This window comes from Nerophis lumbriciformis, linkage group LG30 (assembly GCF_033978685.3).
Source record: "Nerophis lumbriciformis linkage group LG30, RoL_Nlum_v2.1, whole genome shotgun sequence".
NCBI lineage: Eukaryota > Metazoa > Chordata > Actinopteri > Syngnathiformes > Syngnathidae > Nerophis > Nerophis lumbriciformis.
In genome coordinates this window covers 3,150,315-3,174,610 of record NC_084577.2, presented here as the reverse complement: position 1 = coordinate 3,174,610, position 24,296 = coordinate 3,150,315, and the positions used below count along the sequence as shown (strand labels likewise).

Genomic DNA, 24,296 nt, shown 5'->3' with positions numbered 1-24,296 from the left:
TGGATCAATTCCACTAATTTAACTTTTTTTTTTTTGTCTCGGTGCGGTCCCTCGAATTTTTTATTTTATTTTGTACGATCCATTTTAATCGCAAGATCAATTCCACTAATTTAACTTTTTTTTTTTGTCTCGGTGCGGTCCCTCGATTTTATTTTTATTTTGTACTATCCATTTTAATCCAGTTTGTTGCGCTCTCTCATATTACCACGGGTGTGTGCACTGTACTGTACCGCGGGCCCCCCATTGCATTGCAAAATCACATGCCCTTTTCGAGCCCTATAGTTGTTACACTGACCTCCAAGTTAAACTCATTGCTGGTGTAGCGTCCATTGAGCTCTGAGCATGTGAGGCGGAACCTCCTCTCCGTTAACTGTGCAGGTTGCCAGTTGGAGTAATGCACCTCTCGGATCACCTCTTCGTAGTTTGACATGGAGTCCACACCTGTTGGGAGACAGCAGTAAGAATAAACCGAAGTAGGCAAAAGACATTAACATTGGAAACTTCACTTCATAACGTCATCAAAGCTCCCCTTTACGCATTCACACACTGCACTAGCATTTTGGAACAATGATGAGGTGATAGAAGAAAGATAAACATAACATAAATCTTACAATGTTATGTTTAAGTTTAATTTTCGCATCACCCTTGATTAAAGTTAGAAACAAAGGCGTCACTAGGTCATAAAAACGGGGAGACTTAAATCTCAGGAGATACACTAATAATAATTAGAGATGTCTGATAATATCGGCTTGCCGATATTATCGACCGATAAATGCGTTAAAATGTAATATCGGAAATTATCGGTATCGTTTTTTTTTTATCATCGATATCGGGTTTTTTTTTAAAGTTTTTTTTTAAAATGTTTTTTTATTTTTTATTACCGTATTTTCCGCACTATAAGGCGCACCTAAAAACCACAAATTTTCTCAAAAGCTGACAGTGCGCCTTATAACCCGGTGCGCTTTATATATGGATAAATATTAAGATTCATTTTCATAAAGTTTAGGTCTCGCAACTACGGTAAACAGCCGCCATCTTTTTTCCCCGTAGAAGAAGCGCGCGGTGCATGCTGGGATATGTGACGTTTCATTTCCATTTGTGTGTTTATGTAAAGACCCCAAAATGGCTCCTATTAAGTGTGTTGTCTGTCTAATTATAAATAATGCAGACGAGGCGTGTTAACTGAGTTCTCAACGTTTACTCACAGCGTGCTCATAACCACATTCTAACTGCCAGCATACAACAACGCTTCTCAGGGCTACCGCCATGCTCGTAACTATCGTTGCATGCTGGGTAGTGTAGTTGTTATATTTGCTAGCTCATAACAGCACATTGAGAGACACGCTTACGCGCTTAATTCAATACTCGCCGTCATTCCGGGTGGATTGACAAAAGACCTCCAGCCGCTAGATATTGGTGTCAACAGGGCATTCGAAGCTAGACTGCTAACTGCGTGGGAACAATGGATGACAGAAGGCGAACACACCTTCACTAAGACGAGGAGGCAGCGCCAGACGACGCCAACATCTGCCAGTGGATCGTAAATTTGCCCAACTTTTCACTTCGGACACCGAAGACGAAGGATTTACGAATGAAGAATAACTTCAGAAAGTGAGCGCTATGTTTATTTTGTGTGTTGTGACATTAACGTTCGAGCAACATTATGTTGCTATTGCTCTGCACTATTTTGAATTTTACTATGTTTGTGATTGCACATTTGCGTACATTTTGGGAGTGAACAGAGTTGTTAGAACGCTGGTTTTTAATATATTATTAAAGTTTGACTGACCTATCTGACTGTTTTTTTGACATTCCCTTTAGCGCAGCGTAGGCGCGGCTTATAGTCCGGGGCGGCTTATTGGTGGACAAAGTTATGAAATATGCCATTCATTGAAGGTGCGGCTAATAATCCGGTGCGCCTTATAGTGCGGAAAATACGGTAAATCAACATAAAAAACACAAGATACACTTACAATTGGTGCACCAACCCAAAAAACCTCTCTCCCCCATTTACACTCATTCACACAATGTCATGTCTGTGTGATCATGTTTTGTTTTAGTCATGTTCGGTTTTGTTTTTGGACTTTTTGTGCACTTTTGTTTTGTTTTGTCACCATAGCAACCCATTAGTTTTCACCTGTCACGTCATGCACCTGTTTCACGTTTTGAGTCACGCACCTGTTTTCGTTAATCATGTAGGTAGTATTTAAGTTGATTGTTTTCAGTTCGTCGTCCTGGCGAAATCCCGAATTCATACCCCTGTCACACTTTTACCTCTGCGCACTTCATGCCATGTCCAAGTAAGTTTTTTTCTATTAATGCCACAGTTAGTGTTTTTTGTTGAATTATTCACAGTTTTTTGCCCACGTGCAAGTCTTTTTGTTTCGTTAGTCAAGTTTGTACATCCGCCTTGAGCGCGCTTTTTGTTCCTTTGAGTGTTATAAATAAATATGTATTTACCTTCACGCCATGACCAGTCCAGCTTTACTTGCATCTCGGGAAAACAAACACACCATAGTCCCCGTCTTGACACACAAAAGGGTTGTTTATTTCTGTTATTAATATTCTGGTTCCTACATTATATATCAATATATATCATACAGTCTGCAAGGGATACAGTCCGTAAGCACACATGATTGTGCGTGCTGCTGGTCCACTAATAGTACTAACCTTTAACAGTTAATTTGACTAATTTTCATTAATTACTAGTTTCAATGTAACTGTTTTTATATTGTTTTACTTTCTTTTTTATTCAAGAAAATGTTTTTAATTTATTTATCTTATTTTATTTAATACATTTAAAAAAAAAGTACCTTATCTTTACCATACCTTGTTGTCCAAATTAGGCATAATGTGTTAATTCCACGACTGTATATATCGGTATCGGTAATTAAAGAGTTGGACAATAACGGAATATCGGATATCGGCAAAAAGCCATTATCGGACATCCCTACTAATAATATCAATAATCATGATAATGATGTATTATGATTCGTATTACCCACTAATGATAATCCCAGCTACCCAGCAGGCACAAGACATTGATACAATGTTGATAATACACACATGTTCTTTAAAACAATGTTGCAAAATATTTGTAAATTGAGACAACGTTGATGTCCAACATTGGATCCACGTTTGAAAATGATCAAATTTCAATAGTCAAATCAACGTCAGAACCCAACATTGATTAAATGTTGTCAAAAAGCATCTTGTCTCAATGTTATGTTTGAGTTGCTCAACGTCAGGACTAGTGTTGTTTTGGTACCGGTACTGGTACCTAAATGTATTTCGATACTTTTTGGTACTTTTTTAAATAAAAAAAAAACACAAAAAATTGCATTATTGTCTTATTATAACATACAATCTCACGGTACATTAAACATATGTTTCTTATTGCAATCCATCCATTTTCTACCGCTTGTCCCTTTCGGGGTCGCGGGGGGCGCTGGAGCCTATCTCAGCTGCATTCATTTTGTTCTTAAATAAAATAGTGAACATACAAAAAAACTTGTCTTTTAGTAGCTAGTAAACAAACTAAGGCTCCTAATTAGTCTGCTGACGTATGCAGTAACATATTGTGTCATTTATCATTCTATTATTTTGTCAACATTATTAAGGACAAGTGGTAGAAAATTAAATATTAATCAATTTGTTCATTTCCTGTTAATATCTGCTTACTTTCTCTTTTAACATGTTCTATCTACACGTCTGTTAAAATGTAATAATCGCTTATTCTTCTCTTTGATACTTTACATTAGTTTTGGATGATACCACAAATTTAGGTATCGATCCGATACCAAGTCGTTACAGGATCATACATTGGTCATATTCAAAGTCCTCATGTGTCCAGGGAAATATTTCCTGAGTTTCTAAACATAATATAAATGTAAAAAAAACGAAAGAAGATTTTGTGGTGCTAAAAAATATCAATGTAATCATAGTCCTATCGACTATACACTCCTGTACTTGGTATCATTACAGTGGATGTTAGGTGTAGATCCACCAAAGGCGTTTGTTAACATTTTGACGCCGGTGAGCTACGGTGTGTAGTGAAGAATGTTTAGCTATTCCTCATCCTGCAGGGATGATACTTGTAAGAAACATACTTTATTTGTCGCCATGGAAGCGAAGATTAGTGATTTAGAAGTAGCTAAAACACTGCAGACCGGGGATGGACTTTAGCCCCTAGCTAGCTAGCCATGTCTTAAAGCACCTCTTCCTGAGGGCGTTTCAGTGTTATAACTAGGGATGATGTTCGAAACCGATTCTCCGGGTTCTTCGATAAGAAAATAACCAATTCCATGGACTCGAATCCCTTTTTGAGAACCGGTTCCCGTTATCGAGGCCACTATAGTAAAGAAAAAGAGTTGGTTCTTTATTCGAATCCCTGGGAACAAATTCTAAATGGGCAATGTTATGCCCTTTTGATTGTAGACCTTTACTGACACCTTGTGGCGATATGAAAATACTACGCATCAATAGTTTGGGCACTTCCGGGTTGACGACGTCAGTTAAGTTCAAGAGACAATTGAGAAGTAGAGAAGTTGTGTTAGCTCTTACAAGCCTTGGAAAAGATAAGTCTGTAAGTAAACTGTTTAACTTGTTTATGTAACTCAATATTAAGGTGGAAAGTGGTTACATTTGATAGTAAGATGTTTATTGAAAAATGATTTTTGTGCACTGTTTCAATGGATGTTTTGAGGACTTAAAATGGCTGCCAGTCGTACATTTCCACCATCGAAATAGTTTCAACACCCAGAAGTATTTGTTTGATGATAGTACTGTATAATTGTGTGAAGCTAATATTTACATATTTCAGTACGTTAATTGAATCACATAGCTTATACATTTGTCATTGTGTGTATTTCAGTTTAAAAACAAAACAAAAAACAGTCCAGTGCAAGACAAAAGTAAAGACAGGAAAAGCCAAAGCAAGATCAACAACAATAAAGAGCCTAAATGGATTAATCTGCTTTGGAACTGTATTAGACGTCTTGGATTGTTTGTTAGCTGTCTGCCTGTGTGTGTAGTTAGTATGTTCCAATAGCAGCAGAAGTGCACTTTTTGGAGAGCTGTATTATTTTCAGTTTTGTGCCCAAGGGACTGATTTTATTTAACACTATATTATTATCTATACACCTATAGTGATCACAGAGACAGGTTGTTTTTGTGTTACTGTATATATTTGTTTTTCTGAAAAATCCCACTTTGGGTAACAACAGTCAATATTTTTTTTTTTTTTTTTTTTTTTTAGGGGGGTAACAGTCAATATTTATTTATTTATTTTATTTGAGTTTTTTCTTATAAAATAAAAGTGAGCTTTTGTTGAACCAAATATTGTTTTTTTCCCATATACAACAACCTATCTGGAGATTCGATAAGAGAATCGATAAGGAATCGGTTCGATAAGAGGATTCGATAATGGGCTCGAACTCAATAATTTCTTATCAAACATCATCCCTAGTTATAACTTCACCTTTATTGTTAGTTTTTAAGCCAATATGCGTCCGTTCTCCCTTTTCGGTCCACACACTGTGTCTGCCCGTAGTGATTGTGCGCTGCCGAACATGCTCGTCTGCTCGTAAACCAGCAATGTCCTGACGTGACGACGACGGGATTGTTACTTTTCAGAGGCGGTATAGTACCGAATATGATTAATTAGTATCGCTGTACTATACTAATACCAGTATACCGTACAACCCTAGTCAGGACCTAATCCAACAAGTTCTCAACGTTGTTTTAATGTCTCGTGCCTGCTGGGTAATCTTTACACGGAAGACATTTTTTTTTTTATCATATTAAGGGAATGTGACTATTTCAAATCATATTCTGGCCAATTTATATTGAATTTGGTGGCACTTAAATTAAATTTGAAAAGGCACTACCTACGTTAGTGCTTAAATTGCTATGAAAATAATGTTGTTATCAGCAATGATTTGTGGGACAATCTCCAGCAATATAAGTTATCAGCCCAGGCCTACTCATACTCATACTCATACTTCTGCACCACGGTAACGAACCATATATGGACATCCCGGATGTGGAGTTGGTGGCATCGAGGTGTTTCCCAAGCAGAATGCTGCGCCCCAGTTGGAGTGACTCCTGTGCAGGGTTCAACTCCTCGCCTATTACCAGAATATCGCAGTAGTCCAAGTTGTGGATGATCTCCTCCAGAGTGCCTCGTCTTTGACCTGCAAACACGCACGTCCAATAAGAAGATCTGAAGTCACACCTGTAATTGAATAGATTGTCAAACGGTCACATGGCAGGACTTTGTGCATGTTTAGGTGTGATTCTGTCATGCCGCCCCGAGGCTCTCCTCAGGGAGGTCCCTGCAAACGTTAGGGAGCCATAATTCCAACAGTGCAGATCACAAAACACCTTCTCCGAGTCGTCCATTCCAATTACTCGTCACTACACACTGCTGCAGTAACGAGTCCCCTCAGACAGCAATTGCTGGCTCTCTCAGCTTGCTCGCTTAAGTACTTGCATCCTGACCCAGCTCTCCGCCTCACCGTCCCCCTCCCAAGGATGTGAAGCAGCTATGCCCATTTAACAGCCTCTGAAGCTGTATCCGTATTGTGTGTGTGCGTGTGCGTGTGCGTGCATGTGTGTAGTGGAGCAGATGGATGAGAGACTTTGTGTAAATACTGGCTTTCTTTGAGGGCTATTTGGGTTTTGTGAGAGAGAGTGAGGTATAACTCATGAATACTAAAATAGAGTTTTAAACGTGAGGCAAGCCTTCATCTAGTCTGATCAAAAATAGTTCCTTTCACGGATGAAAGACAAAACCAGCACTAATTCCCTTAATGTGCTACTACTGAGGACAGGCAGCACCACGGTGAGGTGTGTATTTTTCAGCAGTACAACAGTAAAAAATTTGACTTTTGCTTTCATTTTCAAACCAGTTTTAGTGATGTTTTATGTAGCCCTTACCGGTAAACAATACCTGCTATACTCGCTGACTTTCACCTGGCAAAACCCAGGTACTGTCAGGTACACTATATTGCCAAACGTATTTGGTCACCTGCCTTGACTCACATACCATTCCTAACCCATAGGGTTCAATATGATGTCGGTCCACCTTTTGCAGCTATTACAGCTTTGACTCTTCTGTGAAGGCTGTCCACAAGGTTTCATGGTGTGTTAATAGGAATTGTCGACCATTCTTCCAAAAGCGCATTGGTGAGATCACACACTGATGTTGGTCGCGAAGCCCTGGCTCTCAGTCTCCGTTCTAATTCATCCCAAATGTGTTCTATTGGATTCAGGCCAGTCCATAAAGACTATGTCATCCATGTCTTTATGGACCTTGCTTTGTGCACTGGTGCAGCTGCTCGGCCATGGAAACCCATTCCATGAAGCTCTCTGCGTACTGTACGTGGGCTAATTGGAAGGTCACATGAAGTTTGGAGCTCTGTAGCAACTGACTGTGCGGAAAGTCGGCGACCTCTTTGCACTATGCGCGTCAGCATCCCCTGACCCCTCTCTGTCAGTTTACGTGGCCTACCACTTCCGCGGCTAAGTTGCTGTTGTTCCTGAACTCTTCCATTTTCTTATAATAAAGCCGACAGTTGACTTTGGAATATTTAGGAGTGAGGACATTTCACGACTGGATTTGTTGCACAGGTGGCATCCTATGACAGTTCCACACTGGCAATCACTGAGCTCCTGAGAGCGGCCAATTCTTTCACAAATGTTTGTAGAAACAGTCTCCATGCCTAAGTGCTTGATTTTATACACCTGTGGCCGGGCCAAGTGATTAGGACACCTGATTCTGATCATTTGTATGGGTGGCCAAATACTTTTGGCAATATAGTGTACTACAAACCATTCTTGCAGTGCCTGGTCAGTCAGGGCTCCATCTGTGTGTATATATATATATATATATATATATATATATATATTTATATATATATATATATATATATATATATATATATATATATATATATATATATATATATATATATATGTCTTAATAAGGTTATCCAAAAAATAGTGCTCGATACCGTAGTAGAGCGCAATATATGTATGTGTGGGGAAAAAAATCACAAGACTACTTCATCTCTACAGGCCTGTTTCATGAGGGGGTTCCCTCAATCATCAGGAGATTTTTATTTTTATTTTTTTTTGTCTCCTGATGATTGAGGGAACCCCCTCATGAAACAGGCCTGTAGAGATGAAGTAGTCTTGTGATTTTTTTCCCCACACATACATATATATATATATATATATATATATATATATATGTATATATATATGTATATATATATATATATATATATATATATATATATATATATATATATATATATATATATATATATATATATATATATGTATATATATATATATATATATATATATGTATATATATATATATATATATATATATATATGTATAAATATATATATATATATATGTATAAATATATATATATATATATATATATATATATATATATATGTATACATATTAATATATATATAAATATATATATATATAAATATATATATGTGAAGTGAATTATATTTATATAGCACTTTTCTCTAGTGACTCAAAGCGCTTTACATAGTGAAACCCAATATCTAAGTTACATTTAAACCAGTGTGGGTGGCACTGGGAGTAGGTGGGTAAAGTGCCTTGCCAAAGGACACAACGGCAGTGACTAGAATGGTGGGAGCGAGGATCGAACCTGGAACCCTCAAGTTGCTGGCACGGCCGCTCTACCAATCGAGCTATACCGCCTGCAAATATAGTATTATTTTCCTGGTTAAATAAAAGTTAAATAAATTAATAAAAAACATATATACACATATATATCTATTAATATATATATATAATAAATACAAGTTAAATAAAAGTTAAATAAATAAATAAATTAAAAACATATGTATATACATATATATCTATTAATATACATACATATATATATATCAATAGATATATATATGTATATATATATGTTTTTTTATTTATGTATTTAACTTTTATATATATATATATATACATATATATATATATATATGTATATTTAACTTTTATTTTACCAGGAAAATAATCCTATTGAGATTAAAAAAACTATTTTTCAAGGGAGTCCTGACCAAGGGGCAGCAAAGTTACACATACAATTACATTCACATTAAAATGACAGGATTGGCATCAAGTAAAGCAGTTACAGATAACTGAGGCTGCTTCAAATTATCTGTTTAGATTTAAAAGCATTTAAGGATAAAAATTCAGTTATCTTCCAGTCTCTTCATAACATGTTCCAAGCCCAAAGAGCTTCATAGACAAAAGCTTTTTCCCCCAGCTCAGTGCGAGCAAAAGGAACAGAGAGCAACAGCTGATCGTCGGATCTCAGTGCATAAGAGTCCTTACTTCTCTGTGTAATCAATGGACAAATGTAATCGGGCAATAGTCCCAGAAGAGCCTTGTAAATTAAAGTGTACCAATGACACTGTCTCCTAATGGACAGAGAAGGCCATCCCACCCGAGAGTACAAGTCACAGTGGTGATGGCTCTACAGTTTGTGATGAACCTCAAAGAAGCATGGTGAACACAGCCCACCATCTGAAGACAGGAATGAGTAGCATTCATTAAAAAAGATCACCATAATCTAGCATAGATACAAATGTGGCAGAGACAAGGCACTTTTTACACCAAAAGAAAATCATCTCTTATTATGGCAAAAAAAAAACAATTTAAGTTTTAGTTTCTTCACCAGTTTATCAATAAAAGGTTTGAAAGTGAGGGAGTCACCAAGGTATTTATATTCCTGTACCACTTCTATGGCATTCCCTTCAAGAGTGGACACTGCCTATGTTTGGAGAACAGCATAAGTTTTGTCTTGTCAGTATTGAGAACCAGTTTTAAGTAGGGATGTCCGATAATGGCTTTTTGCCGATATCCGATATTCCGATATTGCCCAACTCTTTAATTACCGATACCGATATCAACCGATATATGCAGTCGTGGAATTAACACATTATTATGCCTAATTTGGACAACCAGGTATGGTAAAGATAAGGTACTTTTAAAAAAAAAGTATAAAATAAGATAAATAAATTAAAAACATTTTCTTGAATAAAAAAGAAAGTAAAACAATATAAAACAGTTACATAGAAACTAGTAATTAATGAAAATTAGTAATATTAAGGTTAGTGCTATTAGTGGACCAGCAGCACGCACAATAATGTGTGCTTACGGACTGTATCCCTTGCAGACTGTATTGATATATATTGATATATAATGTAGGAACCAGAATATTAATAACAGAAAGAAACAACCCTTTTGTGTGAATGAGTGTAAATGGGGGAGGGAGGTTTTTTGGGTTGGTGCACTAATTGTAAGTGTATCTTGTGTTTTTTATGTTGATTTAATTTAAGAAAAAAACAACAAAAAAAAACAACATACCGATAATAAAAAAAACGATACCGATAATTTCCGATATTACATTTTAACGCATAGTTTTAGGTCAATAAGTAAGCTTTCTGCTGGGAATTAACAGCCTATTCAAGAGATGATCCAGAGCAATAAATACTAGTATTGTCAGCATAAAAATGCATATTAGCATCAGAGAAATGTTGTTTGAGATCATTGATGTACAAAATAAATAAGAGGGGCCCCAAAACAGATCCCAGAGGCACTCCCTTATAAACAGTGATACATTCAGAACAAAGGACCTCTTATTTAATACCCTGGGTACTGTGTTAAATCATTTGAAAACCAAGCGAGCATATATTCTGACAGTCCAATAAGAAACAGTCCGCGTTTTAAATCAGCATGGTCTACAGTGGCAAAAGCTTTAGAGAGATCAATAAAAAGCGAGACACAACGCTACAATGAAGTAATTTATAAATATATATATATAATATATAAGATATTTATAAAACAATCGTGTCTGCCTACCTACTTCCTCCAAACGGTCCATTTGGAATATCATCCATATACTGTACGGTACAAATGTCCCCAAACATGTTTAAATTTGTGCAAAACCGGCTGGGCTACAACATCATGTTGATGATGAAACCCAAAGAAGGAAAATGCTTTGTTGTTTGTTTGCTTTTGTGGTGAAATTCAAGTAAAAATGAGATGGGTGGTGGCGATCACTGGTGTCTATATTCCACACGGTCATAGCAAAACAAAACAGAAAACAACTACTGTAGTAACAAAGCTGCCGGGGCGGGGATGAAAGGCTAGTCAGTGTGAGGGGGATGTGGTAAGGAGGGCTTCATTTGCATCTTACACTCAAAACAAACCGTTTTTGAAGGCAGCCAAAAATTGGCTTCGAGATAGGTCTTAACAGCAGAATCTATGCAAACTTTTGACCAAAGAACCATCATTACATGTTATAATAGAGTATATATTATTTTGAAAATAGAAACAAAATCATGATAAGACCCCTTTAAACCATGGACTGCAAAAAATACAAAATTATGTTTTTTTTTGATTATTTAAATTGGCCAAAACTACTGATCCCCTGAACACGGATGCACACTACATAAGATGGCTATAAAGATGCAGGCACTGTGTAAAGATAATAATGTGGTCTATAAGGGGGATACAACCCTCCAGGAAGAAAGAAAGATGAGACCCTATTAGAAGTCATACTATATTTAAAAATACTTTTTGAAGCAAAAGTAAAACATCTGACACAATAAGGTCCACATATCGAGCACAATCATGAGTAGGGTTTGAATTTGGACGATTCTGATTCAGGTTCCCAACAATTCTTGATAGCGATTATTTTAAGAGGCTTCATGTGACGGCCCCGGCGCATTCCAATGCGCACTTTTTTTGCGCTCTGATGAGCCCACCTCCAGGAGCCCACTTCCAGGAGCGCGCCAGGCGCGTGTCAGTCCGGCGGTAGCAAGCGACTGCAATCAATCACCAGCAATCAGCGCACCTGCGGCTGATCAGAGGACCGCCTTCATAAGCCTGCATAACCTGCTATCCCGGGCCAGAACGTAGCTACCTGTCCTGTACAGTAAGCCAAACCTGTCTAGCTCTATGATATACTCTTTCTCTGTGTTTCTCCCTCTTCGTGTTGGATTGGTCTCGTGTCCCCATTGTCGTATCTTGCAGCAACCCTTTGTTCCCGCGTGACGAGCAGTGTGTCTCGTCCTCCCCTGTGTTCTCCTCTGGTTCTCTGGCTGCCTCTTGGATCTCGACCTCCCGCCTGGATACGGACCTTTTGACGCCTCTCAATCGCTCACGACTTCCTGCCTGTCTCTCGGATCTACAAGCCTGCCCTACCCTTTTGGACATGCCTCTCGCTCAACACTCACGGTAACACTAAGCAATTAATTACCACACATAGTCACACACCATACACTGTTGTATTTAGTCACACTCCATTCCCCTGTTTGTTTAATATTATTGTTTGTTATTTATATATATATAGAGCAGTGGTTCTTAACCTTGTTGGAAGTACCGAACCCCACCAGTTTCATATGCGCATTTACCGAACCCTTCTTTAGTGAAAAATAAAATGTTTTTATTTTTCAAACTCAAGACAAAGTTATATGTTTTTGGTAACACTTTAGTATGGGGAACATATTCTAAGTAACAAAGACTTAATTTAGAGTTATTTGGTTTGGGTTAGGGTTAGAGGGTTAGGGCCAGGGTTAGAGGGTTAGGGTTATAATAAGGCCATGCCAAATAAGGCATTAATAAGTACTTAATAATGACTAGTTAAGAGCCAATATGTTACTAATTTGCATGTTAATATGCAACTAATTAATGGTGAATATGTTCCCCATACTAAAGTGTTACCATGTTTTTTGACTGGTGCACAAAATGAACCGTGCATGAACATCACCTTGTTCAAAGAACAAAACCAACACAGTGCATAAACTCACAACAAATTACACACCTGCAAATCAGTGTGACTTCTGCTGTTGCCGTATTCGTAATACGCCGATAGGGAGAAGTTTTTATTTACAGGATGAGTCGGGTGTGTTTTGACCTCCACCGAACCCCTGAGCCCGACTCACCGAACACCTAGGGTTCGATCGAACCCAGGTTAAGAACCACTGATATAGAGCATATATATATATAAATAAATAGAGCTTAATACTATGCCCTTGTTGTCTGTGCCGTCTCCTCCTCCTGTACACATAACACTTCAAGTACTATTACAGTAAATATCAATCTTTAGAACTTGAATATGCCGGTGAAACTCAAAATGTTTGAATATCGTGCTCCAGTTAATTCATGTCAGAAATTTAACTTCAAATGTGAAACAAATATGCAATATAAACTCATTGCATGCAAAGTAAGATACAGTATGTCAATTTGTTATAATTTTGATAATGGCTTATTTTTCTTTTATTTCCAAATCGAGGTTTTCATAAGCTGTAAGCCATAGTCATCAAAATTATATCAAAAGAAGTCTTAAAAATCTTGAGTTGCATTGTATGAGCCTATGTCATATATGAGTTTCACCTTGTGAATATATTAATGGAATAAACAAACCTTTGCATGATATTCACCTATAAATGTTATGAAGTTTATTTCCATAGGAGTAGACTTTTGCACAAGTTTCACTTTATTTTTGAAAACCTCATGAAAAATACATTTACACATAACCTTTGTTTGTGTGTTAGAGATTGGGATGTTGCAATCAGATTTTATGCTGTCAATTCCGATATCGATATCAATGAATTAAATTGCCCGATGGCCCTGCGATGAGGTGGCGACTTGTCCAGGGTGTACTCTACCTTCCTCCCGAATGCAGCTGAGATAGGCTCCAGCACCCCCCGCGACCCGATAGGGACAAGCAGTAGAAAATGGATGGAAATTGCCCGATATCGAATGAGTGAAATCGTCCTGTAGTAACTGTAGTTTTTTAAAATGCATTTACGGTGAGTGTTACTGACAGAATAGCAATACAAACAAAATATTTAAACTAGTTCCGTATTCTCTTTCATTGCATACAATTGTTGGAGCCAAACAAAGTCAATAGTACACAATAACTAAACAAAAAGAATAACTACCCATTGTTAGTTTTTTACCCTCAAACTCCTACTGTCGAGGGAATAATTTCCAGAATTTGTAAACATTATCAAAAACGACAAGAAAAAGCTTTTGGACATACAAAATTGTCGATCTAATCACTCTCGTAACGATCATTGGTATCAACACTCCTGATTTATGGATCGATCAGCCTTCTTCTTACGCGTATGTTTGGCAAAGACCAAAAGTTATTCTTCTTTTATCGACTCTCTCGATTCCTATTATTTTACTTGTTAATTTCCTGTTAATAATTGTTTACGTTTTGCTGTAACGCACTTCCATCTACACTTCTTAAAGTTTGTTAAGCATCAACCACCTGCTCTGTGGCCTTGTGGTTAGAGTGTCCGCCCTGAGGCTGAAAGGTCTTGAGTTCAAACCAATGGGACTATACCAAAGACTATAAAATGGGACCCATTGGCACTCAAGGGTTACAATTGGGGGTTAAATCACCAAAATGATTCCTGAGCGCGGCCACCGCTGCTGCTCACTGCTCCCCTCACCTCCCAGGGGGTGAACATGGGGACGGGTCAAATGCAGAGGATAATTTCCCCACACCTAGTGTGTGTGTGACTATCGTTGGGACTTTAACTTTAACTTTCTTGGGTTATTTAGTGGATAGCTCCTGCTTGCTTTTTCTCGGTGTGTAATGTTTAGCCTCGTCCAGTGATAATAATACTAAATGTAGTTTATTCCCCTCAATGGAGGATTATAGACTTAGAGGAGAGGCTCTGCACGGTGTATGGGGATACAATTAGCTGCTAGCCACCTCTGTGGTAAGTATTGCTTGTATTCCGACAAGTTATTTCTTCCCGGAAGTGAAAACCAGTGGTGGTCAACAAAGGCTATATTCCTGCAAAAAGCAGATATTGGCAAACAATCCAACTGTGTAATGGAAAACTTCCGTATACTTTATCAAAAAAAAGGATGTGTTGAGTGATAAAGGATTATTAGTCTGTGGAGTTCCCAAACATATCAAACTCTCGTGTGCTCCAGATGCCATTCTACACGACAAAACAGATGGAAACTTGGAAAAGCATGGAGTTCTACAACTGCTTTGTGTGTGGCTGACTCAAAGAACATTGCCTTCAAGACTCACCCGGATGAATAAGCGTCGTTTTTGATCAGGTAATAGGGATGATACTCGAAACCGATTTTCCCGGTTGTTCGATAAGAAAAGAACCGAGTCCTCGTACTCGAATCCCTTTTTGAGAACCGGTACCCGTTATCGAGACCACTATAGTAAAGAAAAAGAGTTGGTTATTTATTCGAATCCCTGGAAACGAATCCCGTCCCGACCAGAAATGCTCCGTGTGACATCACAAGAAATGACGTCACGTAGCTCAGTCATTAGGCGCAGATAGCGAAAGCAGGAAAAACAATGGACCGGAAAAAGCGCTCCAAGGTGTAATAAAGTTCAAAACAAAAGGTATAATCCAATGAGTAACTTCACTGAGAGATTTGAGCAGGGTACAAATACATGACGAACACTTTTACGACCAACCGGAAACATAGCAACCAGGCTAGCAACGCACCTCCTTTACGGCAGCTGTCGCAACGTTCTTAAAGCAACCGCAGCACATACATATATATACACAACATATATGACATGATCTCCCTTTTTAATTTTTGTTTTAATTTCCTTGTAAACAAAACAAAATCCCACTGTATATGTGTTGTCTGTCTAATTATAAATAATGCAGACGAGGCGTGTTGGCTGAGTTCTTGACGTTTACTTTCACAGCGTGCTCATAACCTCATTCTTAGCTGCCGGGTGAGACATGCAACAACACTTTTCGGGGCTACCGCGCATGCTCGTCACTCCCGTTGCATGCTGGGTAGTGTAGTTGTTATATTCCCTAGCTCAGGGGTCGGCAACCCAAAATGTTGAAAGAGTCATATTGGACCAAAAATACAAAAACAAATCTGTCTGGAGCTGCAAAAAATTAAAAGCCATATTACATACAGATAGTGTGTCATGAGATATAAATTGAATTAAGATGACTTAAAGGAAACTAAATGACCTCAAATATACCTACAAACGAGGCATAATGATGCAATATGTACATATAGCTAGCCTAAATAGCATGTTAGCATCGACTAGCTTGCAGTCATGCAGTGACCAAATATGTCTGATTAGCACTCCACACAAGTCAATAACATCAACAAAACTCACCTTTGTGCATTCATGTACAACACTAAAAGTTTGGTGGACAAAATGAGACAGAAAAAGAAGTGGCATAAAACACGTCCTAGAAAGTCGGAGAAAGTTATATATGTAAACAAACTACGGTGAGTTCAAGGACCACCAAAATTAGTAGGACAAAACGGCACTCGCCAAATACTCGAATCAGTGAGGCATGTTTAATATAAACAGTGTCCTTTATAACAATTAGGGAGGTTTGCGTCATGTTTGTCCTTCTACGGAAACCATATTAAAACAATTTTTCATACATTTTTGAAAAAGCTCCAGAGAGCCACTAGGGCGGCGCTAAAGAGCCGCATGCGGCTCTAGAGCCGCGAGTTGCCGACCCCTGCCCTAGCTCATAACATCTTTCCCCCTATAAAGAAATAATGTTAACTCAATAAAGTGTATTTCTTTTTTTAACTTTAACTTTTCATTTTTTAGCATTGTAACCACATTTGCAAACAACTTTTCTCTTCATAGAATTTTCTTTCAATAAAGAAATAAAGTGCATCATAACAAACAGTTATGTCACATAGCAGCAGAAGTGCACTTTTTTGAGAGCTGTATTATTTTCAGTTTTGTGCCCAAGGGACTGATTTTATTTAACACTATATTCTTATTTAAACACCTATAGTGATCACAGAGACAGGTTGTTTTTGTGTTACTGTATATGTTTGTTTTTCTGAAAAATCCCACTTAATATACGTACTTTGGGTAACAACAGTCAATATTTATTTATTTTATTTTATTTTTTTAGGGAGGTAACAGTCAATATTTATTTATTTATTAGATTACATTTTTTTCTTATATAATAAAAGTGAGCTTTTGCTAAACCAAATATTGTGTGTTTTCTTCCATATACAACAACCTATCTGGACTCGATAAGAGAATCGATAAGGAATCGGTTCGATACGAGGATTCGATAATAGGCTCGAACTCGATAATTTCTTATCAAACATCATCCCTAGTGTTGATACCAATGATCGTTACGAGAGTGATTAGATCGGCAATTTTGTATGTTCAAAAGCTTTTTCTTGTCGTTTTTGTTAATGTTTACAAATTCTGGAAATTATTCCCTGGACAGTAGGAGGAGCTTGAGGGTAAAAAACTAATAATTTCAATGGGTAGTTATTCTTTTTGTTTAGTTGGTGTGTACTATTGACTTTGTTTGGCTCCAACAATTGTATGCAATGAAAGAGAATACGGGTCTAGTTTAAATATCAGGTAAGGTTGCATTTCATGATTTAACTTGCCGTCTACTGATGTTTGTTTACGAGTAGCGTGTTTTTCCCCGTCTTCATCAAAATATAACTATAGATGTCAACATTGTGTATGTGCTGAAAGACGTGATGTCTGCGCAACGGAAATAGGAATCGTTTAAAAATGTTAACGTAGGAGCTCGTTCCTAGATGCTCGATTCCCAATCCTAATGACGAGTGAGTAAATGACTTGAAGACTTTGACCGGCCTTGGGAAAAAATATCAGACTAAGCCATAACAGATAGACCGAGGGAATAAAGCAGCTGAGAGTTGTCAGTAAATGAATGAAATGATAGGCAACCAAAAGCACAATGAATGATTAAGACGATCTAAAAGAAATGTATTGCATGGACTATAAAAATATGTATTTTAAATCCTTTAATTCTCAAATCTCATTAGGGGAACTTCATCTTGTGTGCGTCCCCCACATGTTCTCTATCCGTCCGTCGCTGTCTTTCCAACTGTTTCTTTTCTGCAGCTTCCAGCTAATCACTTCTCCCAGCTGCCGTCTCTATTTCACAGAGGGAAAGAACTCCTCCAACATCCGAAAGCACTGCTCCGCTTCCTTCCCTGCATTATTCGCAATGGAGGGCTCAAACCTCCCTGGCTCTAATCTCCCCCTAATTAGCTGCGGGGCCAAGCCGAGTTGGGATGTTCCTGCCACGGTGGTCAGGGACAAGACAATTTTTAAATACTCTTTTGTCCATGGTTTCGTTGACTGACGCCAAGGTTCAGGTCTAAAGCTACAGGGACATCAGTACACAATTAGTACGTGAGAGGGTCTACAAGACCTGGGCGGCCAGAAAGCCTCACTGCACAAAATGGCTATGTGAGCGTTTCTTTACGACAAATACTTTAGCTTAAACTACATTTTACAGCTGGAGAAATGAGGGCTCTTCCCTGGAGTTGAAGCTAAAAAAAAAAACAGTTACGATGCACAGCTGGCCAAAAAACAAAGACCATAACCTGGATTTAAGTAAGCAAACAGGGTTGGGATTGCTTAAAGTGTCCCAAGGAATGTCGTTACAAGGGTTGGGTAAAGATTTTGGCACTTTTATAGGTACCTTCTGAAGTCCGTTGGTACAACCGCGTACCGATTTACGTCAAATTAAACGGGTTTATGGCCGGGAAACAAGCAGTCAAGACTGTACATACCGTATTTTCCGCACTATAAGGCGCACCGGATTATTAGCCGCACCTTCAATGAATGGCATATTTCATAACTTTGTCCACCAATAAGCCGCCCCGGACTATAAGCCGCGCCTACGCTGCGCTAAAGGGAATGTCAAAAAAACAGTCAGATAGGTCAGTCAAACTTTAATAATATATTAAAAACCAGCGTTCTAACAACTCTGTTCACTCCCAAAATGTACGCAAATGTGCAATCACAAACATAGTAAAATTCAAAATAGTGCAGAGCAATAGCAACATAATGTTGCTCGAACGTTAATGTCACAACACACAAAATAAACATAGCGCTCACTTTCTGAAGTTATTCTTCATTCGTAAATCCTTTGTCTTCGGTGTCCGAAGTGAAAAGTTGGGCAAATTTACGATCCACTGGCAGATGTTGGCGTCGTCTGGCGCTGCCTCCTCGTCTTAGTGAAGGTGTGTTCGCCTTCTGTCATCCATTGTTCCCACGCAGTTAGCAGTCTAGCTTCGAATGCCCTGTTGACACCAATATCTAGCGGCTGGAGGTCTTTTGTCAATCCACCCGGAATGACGGCGAGTATTGAATTAAGCGCGTAAGCGTGTCTCTCAATGTGCTGTTATGAGCTAGCAAATATAACAACTACACTACCCAGCATGCAACGATAGTTACGAGCATGCGCGGTAGCCCTGAGAAGCGTTGTATGCTGGCAGTTAGCACGCTGTGAGTAAACGTTGAGAACTCAGTTAACACGCCTCGTCTGCATTATTTATAATTAGACAGACAACACACTTAATAGGAGCCATTTTGGGGTCTTTACATAAACACACAAATGGAAATGAAACGTCACATATCCCAGCATGCACCGCGCGCTTCTTCTACGGGGAAAAAAGATGGCGGCTGTTTACCGTAGTTGCGAGACCTAAACTTTATGAAAATGAATCTTAATATTTATCCATATATAAAGCGCACCGGGTTATAAGGCGCACTGTCAGCTTTTGAGAAAATTTGTGGTTTTTAGGTGCGCCTTATAGTGCGGAAAATACGGTAATTTTTTTTTTTTTCTTTTTTTTTTTTTTTTTTCAGTAAACATGAATGAAGGTGTGTGTTGCTGAACCCGACTTGGACATTATCTGGACTGGACCTGGTTTTAAAAACCCTTTAAACAAATCTAACTTCATTTCCAACCGAGTCTGGTGAAGATAAGGTCCTTTTTTAAAAAAATTTTTTTTAGATAGGATAAATAAATATTTTCTTGGATAAAAAAGAAAGTAAAACAATATAAGAATAATTACATGGAAAAAAAAAAAGTAATTAAATGAAAATGTTAGTGGACCAGCAGCACATACAATCAAGTGTGCTTCAGGGACCGTGTCCCTTGCAGAAGTGTTGTGGGAACCAGAATATTGGTAGCAGAAAGAAACAATCCCTTTTGTGTGAGTGGGTGTGTATGAGTGTGAATGGGGGAGGGAGGGGTTGATGCACTAGTTGAAAGTGTATCGTGTGTTTTTTCTATGTTGATTTAATAAAAAAAACAAAAAAAAAACAAGCAGTCAAGCACTCAAGGTGGACTCAGTTGGACTGCCTCTCGGTAATGGTACAATTTTCCATGCCAACAAAGCAAGAAGAAGGCCCCTTAAAAGTATAGTAAGGCTCCACCGTTCAAAATGCGCTAGCTCGATGCTAATTCATACTGGATTTGCTATAGTCATGCGACCAATTGGCATTGGCGATTTTACATGGCAATTTCAACACCTTTAATTGGATAATCAAAACTACAACTAAGACACACGTTACAATCAAACAGCTAGTATGAAATAAATACAATACGTACAGTACATACACTTTGTAGGGCTCAACAAAAGACGAATGGCACATTCGACTTAATGGCAAATACTACTTCCTGGCCAGGCGAAGTCCATACACTACCTGCATGTAAAGTCTGCTGTATAATGCAGTACAGTATAGTATTTGCAAATGAGACACAGGAATGTAAGAAAACAATATAACACCTAACCAACACAGCTAAGTGTTGAATATTAAATAAATAAATAGTTTTATTTAAATTAACATTTATTAACACATTTGAACACACACAAAAGCACCGCAAATAAGTAGTGTTGAGTACCGGTATCCATTCCCAGTACTGTATCAATTCAAATGTCAAATGTACCCATCCCTAGACGTCACCTTAATATACCGTATTTTTCCAAATTATAAGCTGCTACTTTTTTTCCTACGCTTTGCACCCGGTGGCTTATAAAACACTGCGGCTAATTTATGTATTTACTTCGCTAACGGCCATAATGTTTCGGATTCAAACTAATAGTTTTCATTAGAGATGTCCGATAATATCGGACTGCCGATATTATCGGCCGATAAATGCTTTAAAATGTGATATCGGAAATTATCGGTATCTGTTTCAAAAAGTAAAATGTATGACTTTTTAAAACGCCGCTGTACGGAGTGGTACACGGACGTAGGGAGAAGTACAGTAAGAGCGCCAATAAACCTTAAAGGCACTGCCTTTGCGTGCCGGCCCAATCACATAATATCTACGGCTTTTCACACACACCATGCATACTTGGTCAACAGCCATACAGGTCACACTGAGGGTGGCCGTATAAACAACTTTAACACTGTTACAAATATGCGCCACACTGTGAACCCACACCAAACAAGAATGACAAACACATTTCGGGAATTACATCCGCACCATAACACAACATAAACACAACAGAACAAATACCCAGAACCCCTTGCAGCACTAACTCTTACGTGACGCTACAATATACACCCCCCGCTACCTCTTACCCCCCCACCTCAACCCTGCCCACCTCACCTCCTCATGCTCTCTCAGGGAGAGCATGTCCCAAATTCCAAGCTGCTGTTTTGAGGCATGTTAAAAAAAAAAAAAAAAAGCACTTTCTGACTTCAATAATAAATATGGCAGTGCCATGTTGGCATTTTTTTCCATAACTTGAGTTGATTTATTTTGGAAAACCTTGTTACATTGTTTAATGCATCCAGCGGGGCATCACAACAAAATTAGGCATAATAATGTGTTAATTCCACGACTGTATGTATCGGTATCGGTTGATATCGGAATCAGTAATTAAGAGTTGGACAATATCGGAATATTGGCAAAAAAGCCATTATCGGACATCTCTAGTTTTCACGTAAGTTGACTGAGACACTGAAAAGGTGTGTTATTGTTTGTGCTATAGCACCATATTTTGGATGGGTTCGCTCACTGCAGGTGCTGCCCGTTGAAAATGTACTTCCTGTTTCTGCTTTGAACCGGGAGTAAAACTGTCCATAGCGTTTCTGCTCGAAAGGACTCTTCATCACTCCAAGCAACGTTTGTAAGTTTCACAATATAACTAAAGCAATTCATACTTACTAAACCGTCTCATGTGTGTAGGAGTGTTTTCATGCATATTTGTACGTGCTATCGTATTGTAATCTAGCTAACGTCATTAGCATTAGCGAATATGCTAAAAGAGTGTCTGTGTTAGTATTATTCATTTACAATGGCATTCTTTTTGCATTGTTTCAGTTTCGTAAATTCACCAAAACGTCATCGTGGAGTTATTGAGTCTGTTTAGCTGATTGGAGAACAATGACTTGAACAATGACTTCTGTTTTGTTTGATAAGCCGTTTTACTGCCGTGTGACAGGTACTGTTTGGAAACAATGAAGGTATGTAAATAAACATTTACAAATCTTTTGTACCGGTTTATATCTGCGGCTTATGGTCCGGTGCGGATGACATATTTAAACATTTTTATCTCTTCAAAAATGTGGTGGGTGTGGCTTAAAAACCGGTGCACTCTACAGCCCGGAAATATACGGTACTGAATGACCAAGTTATTTTATCAATAGACTTTTTTCGTCCTTGATGGTAAGGGCATATTCCAAGATTGCAAAGGCAGGATCCATTGGACTCAAACTGTAAAAGAGCGGTTCAGGGATCATACACCACATAGTCCAGACCTAAACCCAAATCAGAGTCTTGGAATTTTTTTTCGAGAAGACTTTGCAGCGTGGTGCGTAGCTCGCGTCATCAATATGGTGGAGAAAAATAAAAGCAAATGTGGTCAGAAATAAATTGTGACATTGCAGAAAGCCAATAAAAGCACCAGTACAATATTAGAGTGTGTGACCTTCTATTTGGCAAGATTGCATATGTTCTCATCCAGTGTGGTGCAAAGGTAACCACTATAAAAAAAAATTTAAATGACACATGGCACAATATTTTTTTTTGACAAAGTAAAATAATGAGTAGTATAACAGATACAAATACCAAAATCAGGCAAAAATGGTAACATAAAAAAACAAAACCCAGTTTGTACTAAACGGGTGCCAGGCCTTAATTGTGGTCTAAATAAGGTGTGGAGAATTGCCCACACTCAGAATCATAAGGGCAATATCTATTTGTCAATTTGTCACAAAGCAACTAGCAAACAGATGGGCGCTCAAGTATTTTATTTTATTTTTTACTTTCCCCCCCCCCCAGAGGTCTACTGAATGATTTTGGTCATTTCTGCTGCCAAGTACAAAAAGCATGATGGTGTTTGTCAAAAAGGGTATTTACCAACTATATCATAGTCATACCGACTCCCTTGAAAGTGTAGCAGGGCGGAACGTGTGATGATGAACTGTAAGAGAGAATATAAATCTTTACTTTTACTTTCCACCATAAGACTCCGCTTACACTGGGACTAAGTCATATGGTACTAAGCAGGTGGTTGTACACCTACGGGTTTGGAGTGGATACTTGCAGATAATAACACTAATAATAATGGATTAGATTTATATAACGCTTTTTTTAGACACTCAAAGGGCTTCACAGAGAACTGAGAACCCACCTTTAATTCACTCCACATTTACACATGGTGGTAGTAAGTAGGGATGTCCGATAATGGCTTTTTGCCGATATCCGATATTCCGATATTGTCCAACTCTTTAATTACCGATATCGATATCAACCGATATATACAGTCGTGGAATTAACACATTATTATGCCTAATTTGGACAACCAGGTATGGTGAAGATAAGGTACTTTTAAAATGTTTTTATAAACATAAAATAAGATAAATAAATTAAAAACATTTTTTTGAATAAAAAAGAAAGTAAAACAATATAAAACAGTTACATAGAAACTAGTAATGAATGAAAATGAGTAAAATTAACTGTTAAAGGTTAGTACTATTAGTGGACCAGCAGCACACACAATCATGTGTGCTTACGGACTGTATCCCTTGCAGACTGTATTGATATATATTGATATATAATGTAGGAACCAGAATATTAATAACAGAAAGAAACAACCCTTTTGTGTGAATGAGTGTGAATGAGTGTAAATGGGGGAGGGAGGTTTTTTGGGTTGGTGCACTAATTGTAAGTGTATCTTGTGTTTTTTATGTTGATTTAATAAAATTAAACAAACAAACAAAAAAAAAAAAACGATACCGATAATAAAATAAAACGATACCGATAATTTCCGATAATATCGGACATCTCTAAAGTAGTAAGCTACATTTGTTGACATGTTTTGGATGAAGTCCAGTCAGACAGCAATGTTTAAGATTATTTAGCCTTGGCAAATGTTGGCATAATTATATAACTACAACAATACACCTTTACGTTGTTGAGAAAGATCTATGTTGACG

General features: G+C 37.9%; 1 protein-coding gene across 1 annotated transcript in view; it reads right to left on the bottom strand.

Moving 5' to 3' along the window:
• The window catches only part of LOC133572578 (calsyntenin-2-like), an 839,649-nt gene that overhangs the window by 30,065 nt on the left and 785,288 nt on the right, over nt 1-24,296 (bottom strand). Inside the window, exons 13-14 of the mRNA XM_061925391.2 lie at nt 6,024-6,194; nt 296-441 (exon numbers count right to left, since the gene is read on the bottom strand). Of these exons, the coding sequence (XP_061781375.2) occupies nt 296-441; nt 6,024-6,194 (317 nt within the window). The remainder of the gene's footprint in view (nt 1-295; nt 442-6,023; nt 6,195-24,296) is intronic.